The sequence below is a fragment of the Myotis brandtii genome, unplaced genomic scaffold (genome assembly GCF_000412655.1).
Source record: "Myotis brandtii unplaced genomic scaffold, ASM41265v1 scaffold250, whole genome shotgun sequence".
Classification (NCBI taxonomy): Eukaryota; Metazoa; Chordata; class Mammalia; order Chiroptera; family Vespertilionidae; genus Myotis; species Myotis brandtii.
The window spans coordinates 5,977,221-5,998,465 of record NW_005359478.1 but is presented as its reverse complement, the minus strand read 5'-3'; the positions used below and the strand labels follow the sequence as shown (position 1 = coordinate 5,998,465).

The 21,245-nt window shown below is 36.7% G+C and overlaps 2 protein-coding genes across 5 annotated transcripts in view; both read right to left on the bottom strand.

The window, feature by feature from the left end:
- Positions 1–21,245, bottom strand: part of RABGAP1L (RAB GTPase activating protein 1-like) — a 400,947-nt gene that overhangs the window by 260,703 nt on the left and 118,999 nt on the right. The window lies entirely within an intron of this gene.
- On the bottom strand, positions 14,386–19,197 carry GPR52 (G protein-coupled receptor 52). The gene is made up of 2 exons (XM_005867686.2): positions 18,587–19,197; positions 14,386–17,701 (listed from the first exon to the last, which is right to left on the bottom strand). Exon 2 carries the CDS (start codon positions 17,271–17,273, stop codon positions 16,188–16,190), a length of 1,086 nt encoding a protein of 361 aa, XP_005867748.1. The 5' UTR covers positions 17,274–17,701; positions 18,587–19,197; the 3' UTR covers positions 14,386–16,187.

The window sequence follows — 21,245 nt, the reverse complement described above, 5'->3', positions numbered from 1 at the left end:
CATAAGTGACACATTCAAGGGGCAGACTCAGTGAAGTGGAGCACCAAAGCCCCACTAAAGCAAGTCCTGCTCCATAGGGTTATCTCCTGCACAGCAGCTCTTCCATTGTAGACACAGCTGGTCCTCACAGCCAATTGGCCTGGAAGTCAATTCCTCCCAGTGATACAAACAGCAATCAAGGTTCAACTACAAGAAGACTGTGCACACAGCCCACAAAGGGGTGCACCAAGAGTGTCCACCTCAGGTGATTGGGGAGGCTGAGCCACTGGGCCCTATAGGACTCCTACTACACAAGGTCACTCTATCAACTCAAGGACTTAGCAGCTACCCGATACATAGAAACAAACACAGAGACAAAAGAAACGTGTCACAAATGAAAGAAGTGGAAGAAAGCAAACTACTGGATATAGAGTTCAAAATCACAGTTATAAGGTTACTCAAGAATCTTCTAGAAACCTCTAAGGAACTTAGTGAGACCTTCAAGGATCTTAGTGAGAATGCAAAAAAAAAAAAAAAAGAAGAAGAAAAAGAAAAAGGACCAGTCAGAAATTAAGCATACACTGACTGAAATAAAGAATAATATACAGAGGTTCAACAGTAGACAAGAGGATCCCAAGAATCAAGTCAAAGATTTGAAATACGAGGAAGCAAAAAACACCCAACTGGAAGAGCAAAAAGAAAAAAAAACCCAAAAATATGAAGATAGTATAAGGAGCCTCTGGGACAATTTCAAGAGTACCAACATCCGAATTATGGGGGTGCCAGAAGAAGAGAGAAAGCAAGATATTGAAAACCTATTTGAAGAAATAATGACAGAAAACTTCCCCTACCTGGTGAAAGATATAGACTTACAAGTCCAGGAAGCACAGAGAACCCCAAACAAGAGGAATCCAAAGAGGACCACAACCAAGACACATCATAATTAAAATGCCAAGGGCAAAAGACAAAAAGAGAGTCTTAAAAGCAGCAAGAGAAAAACAGTTAGTTACCTACAAGGGCGTACCCATACAACTGTCAGTTGATTTCTCAACAGAAACTATGCAGGCCAGAAGGGAGTGGCAAGAAATAATCAAAGTGATGGATAACAAGAATCTACAACCAAGATTACTTTACCCAGCAAAGCTATCATTCAGAATTGAAGGTCAGATAAAGAGCTTCACACACAAGAAAAAGCTAAAGGAGTTCATCACCACCAAACCAGTATTACATGAAATGTTGAAGGGTATTCTTTAAGAAGAGGAAGAAGAAAAAGGTAAAGATAATAAATTATGAACAACAAAGTGACAACAAATACATATCTATCAACAAGTGAATCTAAAAATCAAATGAATAAAAAATCTGATGAACAGAATAAACTGGTAAATGTAACAGAATCAGGGGCATGGAAATGGAGTGGACTGACAATTCTCAGGGGAAAGGAGGTGTGGGGGCGTGCAGGAAGAGACTGGACAAAGATCTTATATGCATGTATGCAGTACCTATGGACGCAGACAGTGGAGTGGCGAGGGCCTGGGGTCGGGTGGGAACCGGGTGGAGGGGAGCTATGGGGGGGAAAAAAAGGGACATCTGTAATAATCTGAACAATAAAGATTTAAAAAATACAATGTATTATTAGAGAGTGTAATTTAAAAAGGCAAGAATTGATCTTAAATCACTATAAAATATTCCACATACAAAATACTAAAATAACCTCCTTATTATAGACCCCCACATATGTGACTGTTATGTGGACAGAAAACAAAACTCATGACCAAGAAGGTCTCTTCAAACCTTAAGATTCCATTATATTGTATTTCTAAAGTGCTAAAGTTTTCCTAAGTAGGGAAACTTGACAACTTTAGTCATGATCCTCACCAATTTCCTGACTTTGAAAATCTCTAGGGCAATCATTTATTGGCTTCCCAGGGAAAGATGCCCAGTGGGAAAAAAAATAGTACTAATATCTTGAGTTTAATATACATGTCAGTTTAATGTTAGTTGCCAAATAGCCGGAAGAAAGGAGGCAGCATATATGGGAGGGAAAGGACATAGTTTTAGTGTCAGGCAAAGCTGGATTCAAATTCTATATATTTTACCACTTAATAGATATATTTAAATTCTGGTGCTAATTTCCTCCCCTGTGAAATGAAGTTACTAAAAGGGTTAAATAAAATATTCTATATAAAGATGTTTTCACAGCTCTTGTCGTAAAGTAGTTGTGTTATAAATATGTCCCTTCCCTGCTATCGACAATTTTATTCTCTGTGACTAAGTGAAATACCCAGGCAATTTTCATATTAACTTTCAGCATCCCATGACCATGACTCATTTTAGACTTAGGCTCAAAGATAAACCAAAGGCCGTTAAAAGATTTGGTATTGCTAAACTTTGAGAACTGGGGACCACTGGAAAGGTGGTAAATGAGAAGATAAAATTTAAGCTTTCAATTTAAAAAAATGGATTTCAGAGGCGGTAAGTTTGATGCTTTTTCTAGAAAGATGACATATAAGACTTAAAAAACAAAAGTGTTTCACTGTGTTCATCCCTAAGAAAAAAATGGCAAAAATCTAGCTATGTGTGTATTTGTGTACGTGAACATGCATTTAAAGGGTTTTAGATCAGGAAAATCCAAGATGGAATATACTTAATTTTTGCAGGGCTGACAATAACTACAGTTGCTGTTGCTAGTATTTATTGGGCTCTCCTTTCTATATACCAGGCACTATGATAGGTGATTTATATTCATTATTTCATAAATCCCCATAAAGAGGAACAATTATTAGGAAACCAATGGTCAGAGAGGTTAGGTAATATGCTCAGTATTACACAAATAATAGGAAAAAGAATACAAAATTAAAACCCAAATATTGCATATGAGCATAACCAATGGACACAGATGGGGGAGGGGTGGGGGGAAGACATGTGCTGGAGGTTGGGGGAAGATAGGGGGAAGTCAATGGGGGAAAAAGGAGACTTATGTAATACATTAAACAATAAAGAATTTAAATTTAAAAAAAATAAATTGACTTTAGAATGCAGGCTTAACAAGTATGCCTCTCCCTCTCTAGCAAATATCTCATGAAATAATTGAAAACAAGAGGGAACATAGCAACTAGATATTAACATTACATCAAGGTATAACTAGTTATTAGGAAGAATTAGAGGTAGATATACAGCCATACTCAAGATGTGCTAATTATATAAAGCAAAATCCATGTAGAAGGAAACTGTTTGCTAAGTTCATTATTGCTGACTTGAAAAACAACAGAGGAGGTAAGCTTTTCAAATCTACAAGATCCAAAGGGATCACATAAAAATGAGAAGGAAGGGCTCGGAGGTGAGATTGAATTTTATAGGGAGGACTGTAAAGCTCTGCAAGTAGGATCAATAAAATGATTTTCCAAGTTCAGAAAAGAGAAAGAGTTGGTAAAAGACTAGTTCAAAACCAACAGACCTGAAGAAGTACACTACAAAGCTAGGTGACCCTGCTGTTGAACCCACTAAGGATATCTGGGGCTGCACTAATGGAAACACATTGTCTAGGTATGGCAAGTGTTAATCCCACTGTATCCACTGTAAGTGAGAGCACACTGAGCTAGACAACACTGTGTCTAAGTCCGACAAGGTCTAAATTTTTGTCTCTGGCTTTTTAATAGTGGCCTTGTGGATCTAGTAGTCCAAAAGCTCCATTGAACATATAATTAAGATGTTTCTACCTTCCTATGTATATAGGACAATAGCAGGTCAAAGTCCATCCCGCCCTTGTATGGATTTTCACGGTACCAAAGGCCGTGAGTGTTGTTGTGTGAAGGGCAATCAAGATGATGAGACATTTGGAAACCAAAGTACATGGAGAAGCAGTAACCTCCCATCTCTACGCCTCTCTATCCTATAGCCCTCTGTTATTTTCTTCATGGCATGTTTCCTAATCTGAAATTATCTTCTTTTTTACTTGTCAGTGTCTTAATTTGGAACACTTTTGGTTTACCTCTATTTGGAATAAACCCTATGAGGAAAGAGAGCCCATCATTCTTGTTCAACACCATATTCCAAGTATTTCAAAACAGTGCCTTGCACCTAAGAGGTGCTCAATAAATATTTGCTAAATGGATGAATGAGTAAAGGGTCGGAAAATAAGGATGTGTAATCTGGGAAGAGAAGGAAGATATAAGAGCAGTTTTCACATATCAGATGTACTATATCAAAAAGAAGACATTTCTGTTTTTCTCCAGAAGAGATGACATAGGACCAAATGGTAGGCATTTCGAAGAAAGAAAACTTTGGCTCACAACTAGGAAGCATCTTCTAAGCCACAGAGCCCCCTAACAATTAAAGTGGTCACCTTGTTAATTCTGAAAGGATTCTTAGGAGTAGGAGACTGTGTCCATGGGTTACCAGTTAATCACAGTTCATATGATTCGAAGTACATAAAGAATATAATAAAACTATACATGAAGATTGAAAGTAAAGAAAGTGATCTAAGTGGTAACTCAGAGAAGGTATCTTAGAACACAGAAAAATGAATACACATTGTATTCTGAATGAAATGGGGAGAGAGGGAGAAGAAAGTCTTGTAGTCTTTTTCCAATAGGCATTTATTAAATATACAGAGCTGTAAGCTGGAAATGGGCATTTATTACATACACAGAGTTGTAAGCTGTACCAAAGCAATTAATAAGAAAACAAAACCAAATGAGATAGTCAGTTTAAGGAATAAGAGTTGGCAATAGTGAGTTCCCGTTGTAATTTTTTGGGTTTCAATTTTTATGAGAAATGCAGAATCTGAACACTAGATACATGTAACTAGAGAAAAGGCACAAGGCCAGATTTAGAGCTTCATTTCAGAGCACCTGGCAAAGGATGGTAGTTCAATCCCTGAGAAAGGATGTCTTCTCTGTGGAAATATTCAAAGGGAACAATAAATGAGGAATGGGGAGAGCATCACAAAATTACAGCTCTTGTAAGGATCATTTTTAAATGTCATCCAATCATTCGTCCTTGGGCAGAACTGCAAAAAAGGTCATTATTTTCATCTTAAAAATTCAACTAAAAGGCATTCTTAAAAATCTCCCTGAAAAATATACTACAAATGCTAAAGATATCTGTATTAAAATATTTCTATATTTAAAATGTAGTTATGAAATACAAATGGCAAATTTTCTTATAGTAAATAGTATCAAATAATCATATTGAATTATAGTTACATTTGCTAAATGAATACGCAAAGGGACTTTAACACTTATTTCTTGGCCTTTTAAAAATTTATAACTCAGTATAAAGTATAAGCTTAGAAAATAAAATATTCTCTTCTGACAAGTCCAAAATATCTACCAATATTTTAAGTACTTCTCAAATGGTAAAAGAAAAAAAAAAAGGTTTCTGCACTTGTATAAATGTTCTACTACTCTAAAATAAATGGTACCTTTCCTGTCACAACTTAAATAAAATGTAATTCATGAAATTTAAATTATGAAGCTTTAGTTTGTTTGTTCCAAATTGTGGGTTTATTGTTCTTGCAATTCTTAATTTTCTTCTCTTATACAATCAAGAACAAGGTTAAAATAATAATAAAAATTAGAGAAAAACTAGGTTTTATAAAAGGTAAACAATCTATGCAATTTAGCCATTTGGAAGTCTGGAACTCACAAAATTAGTAACTATTTGGCAACTAGTAATAAGGAGGAAAAATGAGAGGCAAATGTTGTTAAATATTCTTACCAAAATTATATAACTAAAACTGTTGTATACAAGAAACAACATTAAGTGGTAAGGTAAGGTAAGGTGCATTTCAAACAAAAGGTCTTCTGCTGTAAAAATAGCAGGTCTAGCCCAGCTGGTGTGGCTCAGTGGTTGAGTGTCGGCCTATGAACCAGGGGGTCACAGTTCGATTCCCAGTCAGGGCATAGGCCCAGGTTGTGGGCTTGATCCCCAATGGGGTCATACAGGAGTCAGCCAACCAATAATTCTTTCTCATCATTGATGTTTCTCTCTCTCTCCCTTTACCTTCCTCTCTGAAATCAATAAAAAAAATATATTTTTAAAAATAAATAAATAAAAATAACAGGTCTAATCTCATTAAAAGGGCCTACATTCAAGGTTACTTCTAAGCAAATGACCACCTTGGTGTATATATAGGAAATTTTATTGCACCAATCTCAAAACACACTAGACATATACTATTCTAGTAAATGTCAATGTAACATAATGTATAGAGAAGAGTTAATATAGCAGACCTGGGACTGCCTATCCTTAAAACAGCCTCCTCGAAAGGTTAGCCCTTGGCTGACTTCTAAAAACTTGGCTGATAAACAGTTCCCTATAATGATATAAAACTCTTCCTAAATGATAAGGGTAGCTCATTGTGCCTGGATTATTTATGCAAACAATATGGTTTATATTAAACTAGAGGCCCAGTGCATAAAATTCATGCATGGGGAAGGGGGGTCCCTCAGCCCGGCCTGCATCCTCTCACAATCCAGAACCTTTCGGGGGATGTCCAAATGCCAGTTTAGGCCCGATCCCGCAGGGATTCCTGTGGGGTCGGGCCTAAACTGGCAGTCGAACATCCCTCTTGCAATCCGGGACTGCTGGCTCCTAAATGCTCGCCTGCCTGCCTGATCGCCCCTAACCACACGCCTGCCTGCCTGATCGCCCCTAAGCACGCACCTGCGTGCCTGATCACTCCTAACCTCCTCTGCCTGCCTGCCTGATCGCCCCTAACTGCTCCCTGAGGGGTGGGGCCAGCCGGGACGAGGGGCCGTGGTGTTCTGGTCTCTGGTAGTTCTGGTCATTCCACCATTTCAGTCGCTGGGCTTTTATTAAATAGAATATCTGCTTTCCTTCTGGGAGTCTGGGATTTTGGTAGGTGCTCAGCCAAGGATGCTTGTGTGACCAGCCCCCAGTAAAACCCTGGGGTGCTGAGTCTCTAATGAGCTGCATAACACTGCACGTGCTGTCACTACATGCTGGAGGAATTAAGTGGACACTGTGTGACTCCACTGGAGAGGACTCTTAAAAGCTCCCATCTGGTTCCCTTTGCTAATTCTGTTTAATATCCATTTGTTGCAATAATTCTTAGCCATGGGTACAGCCAATCTTATGAATCCTTCCAACAAATCACCAAACCTGGGGGTGGTCTTAGGGACCCATGACAAAGCTTGATTTTTAAACATCAATTTTCTGGCCTTATACATTAAATATGTCTATCACATTTAAAGATGGCAAACATTTAATGAATATATTCAAAACACAATGAAGATTCAAAAAAACTGGACTAAATGAACCAGCTCTAACAAGATGAAATTTAAGGGAGAGAAAGATAAGGTTTTAAAAATACACAAACCATTGTACATGTAGAGAAACGTATAATTAAGAAGGTGTGAAAAATATTTATGGGTTTATTGAAAATAAATATGTTAAACAGTAAAGCATAACTAACAAAGATATCTAATTTACTTTTGTGCAGAAAAATTAGCAGTATGAAATATAAAGCAAGCAAAAAAGATAACCCCACTTTCCTCTGACAATGGTCATGTCACATACAGAACATTATATTCAGCTCTGAGCACCATTTAAAGAAGGATATATTAGAGCATATTCTGAGAAAAGCTGGTGATGAGCTTCAAAACCATAATTTACCAGAAATGCTCCAAGATGAAGAGAAGACTAGAGATTGGAACAATAGTTCTACTAACATATGAGAAGGTTTGGGGTAATATAGAATTTTAATTTTTTCTATATCATCATAAAGAATTCAGAAAGACATTCATTTCAGCTGAATGCAAATAAAAATTATCCAAAATCCAAATCTTCCCAAAGTGCATTCATCCTCCTTTAAAACACATTCAAAGCCTACACTATGGGGTTTGGAAGGAAGAATTCAATTAGAGAGAATAGCTATATTAAATGATACCTATATTAAGTAATCATTCGACTCTCCTAATACACTCATTTTTATGGCTTTTTCATTTAGTCTCTAATATAAAGGCAGAGGGGAAAAGGGTTTGTGGTAACCTTCAGTCCAACCACACCTCCACTGAGTTGGGGGAGTGGAAAAACCCAAAAATATAGTTAATTTGGATAATTAAGTTCAATTGAACTCAAGAAATAAATGACTTAATATATAGAAAGCACTTTATACTTAGCTCAACAAATATTGAATAGCCACTAAATATAGAGAGATTTGAGTAAAAGACACAATGAAGAGAAAAGATGCAGATGTGTGAGCATCCCCTTGCTCTTTTCACATCCACACCAGATAGGACTTCTTCAAGGTGGTAAAGCTGCTGAGGGAACTGTGCCCACAGTTCTGCAGGTCAGGTAAATCCTAGAGTCAAAACCAGGCCTGGGGTCCGCAGCCCTTAACAGCTGAAGTCTTGATGCCCACATACACTCCAAGGATCCAGGACCTAAAAGTCTGCTCAGGAAAAGGTCCTCCCCTTCCTGGAGAGGGAGGTAGGGATGTTACTGCTGTAACAGGGGCAGAAGAACATGTTCTAAGTCTTTCTCAAACTTCAGTACACAGATGGTCCTGGGGCACACACAACACACACTGAAATAGGCAATGCTGAAGATAGCACCAATCATAGGGCAAGAGCATTAACAGAATTCCGTGTTCTGAAAATAACATGGTCTTAACCAAGCAGCAGCAGAGTAAATGGTGAATAAAGTGAGAAGATAATCTGGGCTCAAAGACCTTTGAAATAAAGAATTATTTCTTTAAATGAGGTTCAGCAGACCCATTTTTGTTACATTTGGCGGGGGGGTATGCTAGGAAAACAAATACCAGAAAAAACTGCATTAACAAAACAACCTCTTAAAGGAGCTGGGAGGGGATAAAGTGAAAATCAATTCCCTTAATTTACTTGTTACTGTAGACTTTCTGCTGGCAAGTTTGTGGTGAAACAACATAGCTTGATAATTATTGGTGTGAAGATAAACTGGCTCACTCCTTTTGAAAAGCAATTTGGCAATATGTATAAATAATCTTAAAATATCTCCATACGTTTTAACTAAGTATCTCTTTCTTAAAAATTGTAAGAATACTAAATAGAGACAATGTTTTATTTATAAAGATGTTCATAAAGAATATACAATAACATAAAAAATGCTTATATTATAAGTAACTGCATTTAAAAATCCTTCTTTTAAAAATAAAAAATATATTTTTATTGATTTCAGAGAAGAAGAGAGAGGGAGAGAGAGAGAGAGAAACATCAATGATGAAAGAGAATCATTGATTGGCTGCCTCCTGCATGCCCTCTACTGGGGATCAAGCCTGCAACTCTGGCATGTGCCCTGACCAGGAATCAAACTGTGACCTCCTGGTTCATAGGTTGACGCTCAACCACTGAGCCATGCCAGCAGAGCCAAAATATCCTTTACTAGTATATAGAAAAAGTGTTAGTCCATAGTGGGGAAAAAAAAAAGAAAAAATTGAAGAGTTGTTATATCTAATTATATATCAGTAATGGAACAATGGATGATTTAATTTTCTTTTTTATGCCTTTAGACGCCTAAATTTCCTCAAGGGGTAATACTTCTTTAAAAATTAAAAAACACGTCCATAGTGGGGAAAAAAAAAAGAAAAAATTGAAGAGTTGTTATATCTAATTATATATCAGTAATGGAACAATGGGTGATTTAATTTTCTTTTTTATGCCTTTAGACCCCTAAATTTCCTCAAGGGGTAATACTTTAAAAATTAAAAAACATACAAAATGAATCTTGATTGAAGATGAAAAAGGGGAAATTAGTTATGTAAAAGGGATGGAAATCAGGAGAGGCAGAATTTGGAAATAAGTTTACAGTGATTAGCTATAATTCATTCTTTTATAAAGTTGTCTGAAATTAAAAGGTGCTAACATGAAAGGGCAAGTTGGTGGATATATGAAATAGACACAATATCAACATTCGAATAATCTCTATAAGAAATCCTTGAGGTCTTACTCTTAACACCTCCAGTCTACCGAGTACTCTGAAAAGTACTCGGTAGGAAGACCTAATGAATCTCTGAGATCTTTCATCTGAAGTCAAACTAATAAAAACCTGATAATTTGCTATCTTCTTTTTTTAATCCTCACCCAAGAATATGTTTTTTACTGATTTGAGAGAGAGAGAGAGAAACATCTCTCTCTCATCACTCACCCAAGGATATGTTTTTTACTGATTTGAGAGAGAGAGAGAAACATCCATCAGTTGCCCCCCGTACATGCCATGACCAGTAAAGTTTTAAGATCTTAGACACATAAGTTTTTTTAGTTGCCTGGGAGTGGTGGAAGTAGGATAATAAACTAATCTTTGGGATATTGAGTTTTTCCTCAAAATCTATTTGAAGAGAGCAGCAATTTGAATGTATATCTATTTGCAATTTTTAATACAACTTCATTTTAAACTTTAACCTTTGGCAAGAAAAACATTTCACAAAAACCTAGATATACATTATACAGTGTTTCTTTCCTTTCAAATAAAGAACTATGCTCTACTTTGAAATTCATAACTGCAAGCATTTCTGAAAAACCAATTTTGAATCATCTTTTCCTTGTTAAAATAATAAATATAAGAAAATTCCAAATATATTTTAACTTATTAAAACCTTAAAACCAGTATTTTCAGGAATTTTTTATTGGCTTCTTCACAAATTATCTTTTAATCTTCTCTACATCTATCATTTATAATATCAATTTAACATTTTTATTATAAAATTCCTGAAAAAAGTAAATGAAATAACTGTGAAGAGGCTATTAGCATAACATGTATGATCTAATAATACCTATTTTAAACTTCAAACTCTATTATGAACATCAGTGCTTTAAAATTGTATTTTACACTGAGTATATCCGTGATCAATGGTTTGTGACAAGCATAACCTCAGACAAAACACTGGTCACCGCTTGCTACAGTCTGCACTGCGTTCAAAGATATAGTCTGACATTTTTTTCTAAAGATATTTTATTGGTTTTTAGAGAGAGGAAGAGAGAAAAGCATTAACGTGAGAGAGAACCATCTACCCACTGCCTCCTGGATGCCCCCTATTGGGGACCAAACCCACAACCTGGGCATGTGCCCTGACCCTGAATCGAACCAGGAACCTTTTGGTGCATGGGACAATGCCCAAACAACTGAGCCACACTGGCCAGGGCTATATTTTGAGTTTGAATGATCAGGCTATATACATTTATACTTGATTTTGTGTTTGTGGGGGCCTCTCAACTAAAATAATGCCACAACTTTGAATTTATAAAGTTTATTCGGGCACTTTTAACTGGCATCAACCATATTTACACTTGCTTAAGTAGAAAACATAAAATAAAATTGGAGTCAAATTTTTAAAGTCAAAGATAAAAGTGATTTCTCTTGAATAAAGTAGCATTTGGGAAAGTTTTAGAATTTTAGCAAATACTACCATTCAATAAATTTTACTCTATGTGTTATGTTTCTTGATATTTATCATCTATAAATTTTAGAATCTCAAAAATTAATATGGTCCCATTTACTATGGTGAAGGTACTGATATCCTATATGTGTTTTATGTTTAATATCTATCAGACACACCAGACACTTGCTAGATTTATTACTGTGATATTCTCACCTTCATGGGCAATCTACTAGTATATATATATACTAGTAAAAGCCTAAGTGACCGGCTGACTGGCTGACCGGCTGGTAGCTATGACGCGCACTGACCACCAGGGAGCAGACGCTCAACACAGGAGTGGAAACCACAGGCATGGAAACATGGAACAGACTAATGAATCTCAGAGGGAAGAGGGGAGGAGGGAGGGAGGGAAGAGATTAACCAAAAGTCTTATATGCATACTAGAGGCCCAGAGCACAAATGCACCGGTGGGTCCCAAGGCCTGGTCTGCGCCCTCTCACAATTTGGGACCCCTTGGGGGATGTTGGACTGCCGGTTTTGGCCTGGTCCCTGCAGGCCAGGCCGAGGGACCCCACCTGCCAGAGGGACCCCGCTCACTCTGCAGATGCCCTTCGAGCCCTGGCTACACCAGGTGCAGCTAGCTATAGAGGGACCGTGGGAGGTTGGCTCCAGGGCATGTCTGGCCGGACTTGCCCAGTCCCGCCCCTCCAGCCACCTTCTAATTAATTTCCTTTCAATGTGCACAAATTTGTGCACTGGGCCTCTAAACATATATAAGAATAGAATAAAATTACCATTAAAAAGTTATAGATATGACCTTTTTAGATGGGGGGACTGAAAATAGAATCCTGCCAATCTATGAAATGCAGGGTCAGACTTTTGTTAAAGATGTGGGAAAAAATGCTAGAAGGTGTCATCAGTGGTGCATAAAAAAACCTTACAGTGATTGATATCCATTTCAAATTCAGCAAATAACACTTCAAACCAATTGTGTTGAAGCAAAAATAAGAACATCTAATATCACAAGTAGAAGGTCATCAAATTTCTCTGAAAAACTATCTAAAATAACAAATATTATGAAAATCATATAAACTATCATCAAAGCAAAATAGTTTTAAGACAAAACTATATAATGTTACTTACAGAAAGAACAAAAACTGTTTAGTGAAATGTCAAAATATTTTTTAAATAGACAGCATTATTTTTATTAAAACTATTTTCTCTTCCTAATTATTAAAAAAGTAAATGCTCATTGTAAAAATAAATTGCAAATAAAATATTAATAAAGAAATACCTAATCACATCACTTAATATTTTAAAAGATGCCCACTTTTACTATTTTTAAAAAGTTATGAATATTTTAAATTATAGAGCAAAACTAGCACTGGATAAAACTTTCATTTACAAGAAACACTGGTCATTTTGTTTTCCCCGATGTCTATATACTTGTCTGTAGAATATGCCACTTTCTACATAACCTTAATCTTACAATAGTTTTGCTCAGAGAAAAGGTCAACTGTTGGAACCTAAAACATCAAAATAGAGCATCCACAGTAACATAGGCTCCCGTGCACTGCCGGTGCTTCTACCTGAACACAAGTGATGCTATGCTCAGCATGTTACATAGCACTTCTCCACATCTTGTTCTTCTTTACTTGTTTATCACATACTTGTTATATATATATAATTAGTTTTCAGGGTGGGGAGAGACAGAGCACAGTCCTTTAACACAACAACGTCATTTATGTCTACACTCACATAATAAATTATATATTCTGTCATTTATGACCAAATTGGATAATGATCACAGAACACTATATAATGATGAGAATAACGGCTATGCTTCCTGTTCTTAAAATGCATTATTCTGAAAAAGACAGAGTTGTTTCAAAATAAGTATTACCTTATTCTATAATTATACACATATTAAAGTATGTCAAAAGAAAGTTAAGTGGCTTACCCTAGAGTTACACAGGAAACATTACAATAAATAGAGATTCTAAACCTAAAACTTGCCTCATAGTGGCTCCCCTTTCAGGCTACAATAAAGACTTCCATTTCTACTCTTCTTCAAAAAAATTCTCTTTCAATAAGAAATTTATAGAGATTTTAAAAAGCTATTCAAGGAAAACTTAACAAAAATAAACAAAAGTAATGTCAAGGAAATGCCATGCCTGGAGTTTCACTTTTACTATTTTAAAAAATAGTTTGATTATAGACTACAGATTATAGACTAACCTGGCAAGTTTGGGCTTATTAAGATTGCTGTTTTCATCAAAGAGATTTGTAAGATCAAGGAAAAAGATATCACCAGAACAGAAAAAGAAGTGAAGCAAAAGATTTAGGTGAGAAAAAAAGAAAGAGAACTTTTGTATGAAAAGAGGTACAAAGGTTTGAAAGCGTTTTTTGGGGGGAGTGGGGGTGGAGGTGGAGGGAGTATGTATAGTGGTTAAGTGTGCAGGCTTTGGCTCCAGGACAACTGGGTGTTACTGAACTTCTGACACTGACTTTATTGAGTGACCTTGGATAAGTCACTTTTCTCTAGTTTCCTCCTCTCTATAATGGGAATAACAGTAGCTATCTCAAAGAGTCATAGTAGGATTAAATGTCACATGTAAAACTTAACACGGTGCCTGGCGCATAACTGTTGTTAGAATTATTATGAGAAAAAGCTAGAAGAGGAAAATATAATAAACATGACCTCATGGTTCCTATACAGGTCATCTACTGAGTCTTTTCTAACTATATGTACACTCCAAACTTAAGGAATCAAAATGTGTTTGTTCTCAAATAATACATGTTGAAGGTCCTATTTATGACCACTGAAAAGTTATAGTATCATGTTTCATTGAACTGATCTAAACTTAAAATGCGCATTTCAACTTTTCCAAGATGCCAATTGCAAACTGGGGACAAGAATTAATGTAAGCAACCCAAACCACAGAAATATAAAACAGTTAAATTTTGATCCCAAACAAGTAAACTCTTGTTCCAAGTTAAGTATTTTATTAAACTGGAGCAAAGTCTGATTTTGATATATAGAATACTATTTTATTATTTATTTTAAACCTTTCTTACATTTTAAAAAATATACAGGGTTTCAGAACAACCTCAATAGAATGATGACATTTCCACTAAAGGGCCTATGAAGTCAAACCACCAGTGTGCAACATGGTTGGCTTCCATAGGCACATTCATTAATGCATTTCATAAAACAAACAAATCAAAAATGCTGAGAAGAAAAATACTCAGTAGTAGTTTGATATAAAATTTAAAATATCTATCAGGCAGGAAAATTATGGTAAAAAAAAAAGTAAGATTTAGATGTTTTACCACTCAGGCCTGCTTCACTACTAATTCCCAAATGCCATTTTGCTACATCTAAACCCCTGACAATTTATTACACAATTCCATGTAGCACACTAAAAAATAAGCTAATTTAAACTCTGAATATGAAAACAGATCATTACAAAAGAAAATACTGAAAGCTGTCACCTGTACTTCATAATTAAGTATATTATATTCTCAGCAGCACTAAGAATACAGCTTGGTCTAATATAAATATCTAAATAACAGCTACACAAAAGTATTTTTTCACTAAAATAAGTTTTTGTATATTTTTTCCCTATGTTGGTGACTTAAGCAACATTGATCTATATATTGTGCTAAGAAAACATTAGGCACAGATCACATAATGTCATTTACATTTTCTTTGTTGTAAAAAATATACTATGTGCAAACGCATATTACACAAATGATTGGTGGACAGAACAGTAAGTTTTGTAAACCTAACACAAAAAGGTCAATATTTTAGTCTTAAAAATAAAAAAAGACACACCAAGTAGCTTTAAGAGCAATGCCTCACTTCCGGGTGAGTACTCACCATCTGCATTAGAATTATTTGTTGATTGTATTAAAGGAAAACAAAGCTTTACTATATAGCAAAAGGGACACCACTTTGGGAATGTGAAAGAATTTAAAAGAAATCAGAAAAAATGTTTCTAAAAACCATTAAAAAGATTTAACATAATATCTCATACTGGTTATCGATTGCTTTGTTGGAAGGAATAAATTATTTAACATTTTGATTGCTCTATGTAGTAGATTCTTTCATTAGCTAAGACACTTCTGAATTAAGGTACCAAAGGATGCAGATAAAGGGAAATACAGCAGGAATACAGGGGAGGGGAGCATCATTTTACCCTGATGAAAGAAAAATACTGTTTCTTTTTGCTCATGGCAGAAAATGTGTGCTGTGGAGATTATAAAAACACAAGCAAAAGGGTTGTGTGGCAGGTACTAACATACAATGCTTACTATACATCCATGAGAGACCACTTACGGATTTCAGATCAGTGTGTTTAAAAGTACACTTTGATGCCAAAGATTATACTTTGCCACATATATAATATGTAGCAATTTTCTATAGAGGAAAATTGATGCAAGTAATTTCCACAAACACAATGAGAGTAAAGAGACAAGAATCAGAGACAAAGACAGAGGACAGAGTTCAATCAGAGAGAAAGACACCGAGGGGCTTGGCTCGCATCCTGTGGAATATCTGACTTACTTTTGTCATCCTCAGTGCTTAATTTTTCCCACTACTGCACATTGACACTCACATGCTATATTTATCTCATGAGATTACTCTCTATACATCCTTTCCTTTAGTTTTTTCCTCCATGAAAAAAGAGAAAAAAATGAAACCTTTAGTCCCTTCATCTCATATTACTATTCAAGTAAATATTTCTCTAGTGGCAAATTTCCAGATGAATCAAGACTATGAACACAAACCACTATCCATTACACTTGATTTACTGGGCAGTTCTCTTCAAATGGAGCAGGAATTGGCCCGTTTCCTGGGCTTGGGGTCTCTTGTGTCCTGCTCCTTCAGACACATACAAGACGTGCACATTGTCTCGGAAAGCCTTCGGAGGCCTAGCCGGAAAACACTGTTGGAAAGGCTGTATATTACACAGTTACAAAAACTATTACTTATAGCAAGCCAGGTTGTTAGGAAGGACAGTGTTGGATTGTCTAAGACCCGGGAGCTTTCCAAAAGAAAGTAAATAATATAGGGGAGCCACAGCATGTAAAATACGCTGGTTATCCGAAACAGGACCATGGCATAGCGACGGTCGGGGCTGTGTCCAGTCTCTCCAGAGGCATCCACCTCATTGCTCGGGAACCGGGCCCTCCGGTCATGTATCTCTTTGGTGTGCTGCCGGCAAATTTTGAAAATGTGGAAGTAAGTGAAGCAGACAACAAAGGCAGCAGGAGCATAAAGTAAACAAACAATAAAGCCTGTAAAATAGGCACTGGTGAGCCAAGAGGTGGCACACCATTCAAAAATGTCACCGTGGTAACCAGGTTTCCCCCAGCCAAAGAAAGAAGGCAAGAAAATTAGGCAGGAGTAGATCCAGATTAAAATAATGCAAATTCTCAGCCGACAAGGGGTGACCAGTTGATTGTAGGAGAGAGGCTTGGTGATTGCAAGATAACGATCCACACTTATGCAAGCAAGACATGCCATAGAAACACTTTTGAGAACAGAGATAATATATCCAAAAACCTGGCAAGTCAGTGACTCGTGGATACCTGTGGAGTAGTGGAGAAGTGAGAGAGTAGGAACCAAGCAGCTAACTCCAACGAAAAGATCAGCATATGCCATCGTCTGGATGAAGTAGCTGGTGGTATAATGGTGTAAGAGTGGAGCACAGTGAAAGACAAAGATGACTGTTAAATTCCCAGCAATGATCAGAAATGTCAGCAGGACAATAACAACGGTCTCAAAGACGCAGATGTCCACTGCACTGTAGTGGCCAAATCCTAGTGGGCAGGAGTGACGCTCAGACACATTCACAGGGCCACTGCTCAGGTTTAGGATCCTCCATTCAGTCCACCTGGATTCGTTCATGGCTTGGAATTGAGGGAACCTGCAGCCTGGGCTACAGCAAGCCGGTGCCCTGCCAGCATCTGTTAAACTCTGCACCTGAGAGTCTCAGAATCAGCTTCGGGAGACGGTGGCAGTGCTTCTGTCACAGCTGAGCATCCCAGAAAGGACTCAAGTCTCTTCATCAGCCTCAGTGAGCAGTGACACACCTCAGTTTTAAGGGGAGAGGGAGGAGAATAAGCTACAGCGGAGGTGGGGAAAGGTCACCATTAGCATCCTCTGGTGGTCTCAAACAACTTTTTGCAGACACAAGGCACTTCTAGGGAAAATGGATTTATTACCTTGCACAATAAAAAATTAAAGCTGCAAAAAGAAAAAAAGCAATTGCCAAGAGAAGAAAAGCTTCTGTGGGTTGTTTGTCCTCCTCAGAAAGGCTGTTTCTTAAGGATCAACTAGAAAGAATGAGAAAAGAAAAAGTCTGAAATTGTCTCAGGCTTCCTGTTTCATCTAACATAAGAAGTGGATTCATATTTTAGAATTTAAATAATTAAGATCTCAGATTTGGCTGGAAAGCTAAGAAAAAGTTCATTGTAACAAAGAGTGTTTTGGGGCTCATTTGAGGGTTTGATGCTGGTGGGTCAACTTTATGATCCATTTCTCTCTCATTTCTTTAAGAAGCTAAGAACTGCCACCACTACCCCCTTTCTGGAAAAGGCTAATTCCAAAAGACTCATCTGTATTTGGGCACAAAGGAGTAGAACAGAGGTAACAGACTCCAGATTGCCATATAGCTTTCATGCGAAAAACAAAACAATACATATTTCCAGTAGGAAGATAATAGGTAATGGGTTAACACCTGACAAAATATGACAAACTTTTCATTCTGCATGCATTTTTTAAGTGCTCAGAAAAAAAAAAACAGTTTTAGTATACTACAGTTACTGGTGCTACCATCAACAATGTAATTTATACTTCTTCCTTTTCAAAAGAAAAATACATCATTTTGCTATTAATTTCAGCATCATTAACTTTCATTGTCTGATATGCCACCTTCCTTAAAATGAAGCATGACCATAAAATATACAGCTCAAAGTTATTGCTCACCTTGCAACCACACCTATGTCTCAAATATATCTGTGAATTTACATGAAATTTAGACAATAATGGAAACTTTCCTATCTACTCTGAGCTTATCTGACTAGAAATGCTGCCATTATTTACTACTTAGGTATTTCTAGTAGACAGCATAATCTATACTTCTCTGCCTTTTCTATTTTCATTAGATGATTAACACAATAAAGACACTTCAACTAAATCTTCTGAAAGTAGAAATTTACCTTGTTTGCTATATTTGCAGTTATGTAGCAGCCATATGTTTTTTAAAATGTCTCTTCTATTTCTGCATTCTATTTTGAGCAAGTACTCAATTAGCATAGGGGCCATTGGGTAGGTTGTAAAATGATTTTGTTTTAAAATACCTCTAACACATCAAGATGAGTTTAAATCCTAGAGTCTGAAATAATGAAAGGAATAATGCAGGAATGAATCCACCCAACAGGCTTCCAAGGTCGTCCTGATACAAGGTTAACATTGTCAAAAGTCTTTTTTAAAGTATAGGCATTTCGGAGAGTCGCTTGTCAGCCTTTGTTGTCACACCTTTTGAAGAAATGCCATAGGTTAAAAACACAGACTTCCTCAGGAACAATGCAGCGGCACTCTTCTGAAAGTTATTTTCTCGTGCATCACCAAGTCATGCAGGGAAGTCCTTCTTCTTTTAAAACAGCCACAGGATATTCCTCCTTGCACATTCCCAGCTTCACTTGTCACAAAATAGTTCTCTTGTTACAGGAATAAGGCAGTGCTCCTCACATACATTCACTGTTATGAGCTGCTTGATTCAGAAGTCCGACTCACTGTGATGCAGCTTCCAGGATGCTGTCAGGATATTCTTCACAATCGCTCGGCATCACTGCCTCCACCTGAGCTGGAGCCCGGCTCCTCCTCCTCATCCTGAGCTGATGCAGAAGAACTCACCATCAGAAAGGTGACTCGGTCCTCCTGCCCCAATCAACAGCACAGCCAATGGCTACAGCAGCTGAAACTGTCACTAGGTAACAGTTGCCAGGCACATGCAGGCTTATAGACTTACTCGGCAAGCTCCGATCAAGATTGACAAAAGAAGACAATGGGACTGACCGATCCTTATAACATATTAATGGCATGTATGGACTTCTAGAAATAGTCTCCTTGTATCATTTGTAAAGATTATTTCCTCTGGACAGGACAGGAAAAATAAAACAAAACTGGAATACACCTTTAAACCCTGCAGAAAAACTACCACAAGGTACTATGACACTAAAAAGTCAGCAGTAATTTAATGCTCATTGGCAGAAAAAACTTATTAATTATTAAAAATCAGCTAAGTCTTCATGAACTCAAGTGATATAGTTACTATTTTTATTCTCTAAAATATAGTTATATTTTGATTAACAGAAGTTAGAAATCACCTAATCTCTCAAATCCCTGCCACACCCACACTAACTTGCTGAATTTGATGTAGTTAACTGTACAAACAAAGCCTTGGAGCTAACACCTGTATACTAAAATCAATTTGGGAAAATATTTAAGGTCAAATATGACCTCAGAAGAGTAGGTATTAAAAATAAGCAGAATGTTTGCTTAGTCCCCTTTTCACCCTAACATGAAAAAGATTCAACGAGTCAAAGAACTTGTCATACAGTACCTGAGTTACCCATACCCATGTTCAAAGAAAGAAAACTTAGCTCATTTATCTGATGAAGGTTAAAAACATTTTCATTTATTATGAGTTACTATCAACAAACATTCACTATTTTAAGCATAATTCTTATGGGGTCAGCACTTTTCTTAAAAGTTATTTAGAACTAATTTACCAATATTTCAGAATTAAGTTAGGGAAATTAAGATGAAAATGGAACCTGAAGGGCTGTTCAGTGGTTAGAGCATTGGGCCACAGACTGAAGGATTGCAGGTTCAATTCCCGGGCAAGGGCATGAACCTTGGGGCATGTGCAGGAGACAACCAGTCGATGTGTCTCTGTCGCAACAATGTTTCTCTCTCTCCTCCTCTTCCCTCCCTTTCACTCTCTCTAAAAATCAATGGGGGGAGGGGGGATCCTTGGATAATGATTTAAATAAAAAGATGAAAATGGAAGAGAACTAACATTTGTTGAGTACATTCTATGTGCCAATCACTATACTATGTGCTTATAAAAACCTAACTTTCTATGAAGTAGGTACCATCATTATCATTTCCCAAGAGAAGAGAAAGGGTTCTAGAGAAGGTATGATAACTTGCCTACTATTACAGACTCATGAACCTAGGATTGAAATGGGTCAAAACTGTCATTATTAACATGGTATTTATGAACCCCATCCTTTTTTTCTCTCCTTTCCACCAATGGCTGCCAGTCAGGAAATGTCTAAGAAGAATTCTTTTGGATTTCAAACAACAATTTTTAAAGAACAGAGGCCCTATTCTTTCCTTTATGTTGATCTGCCTTTTAGGAAGACCTATTATTGCTAAAATTTTTAAGGATTTAGGTAAAGAGAATGGAAGTGCATTTTTCATTACCAGAAAAATTTATAAACAAGTTAGAATAACAATCTTAGAATGAGAACCATGTTGAGGTTTGAAAGTAAATATTTAAATTTAACATAAAAAGGCTAATGTAAATAATGCTGCAGTGAACATAGGGGTGCATCCGAAGAAAATAAAAACACTAATTCAAAGAGATATAGGCACCCCTATGTTCACTGCCGCATTATTTACAATAGCCAACATATGGAAGCAACCCAAGTGTCCATGATAGATGAATGAATAATAATATGTGATATATATATACACTGGGTGGCCAGATTATTATGACCACCTGACGTTTGTAGGCAAATTAACTATAATTTCGCGCTGAAGTTGCTAGAGGGCCAGACCATTATAAATAGGGAAACAGGTTGTTTA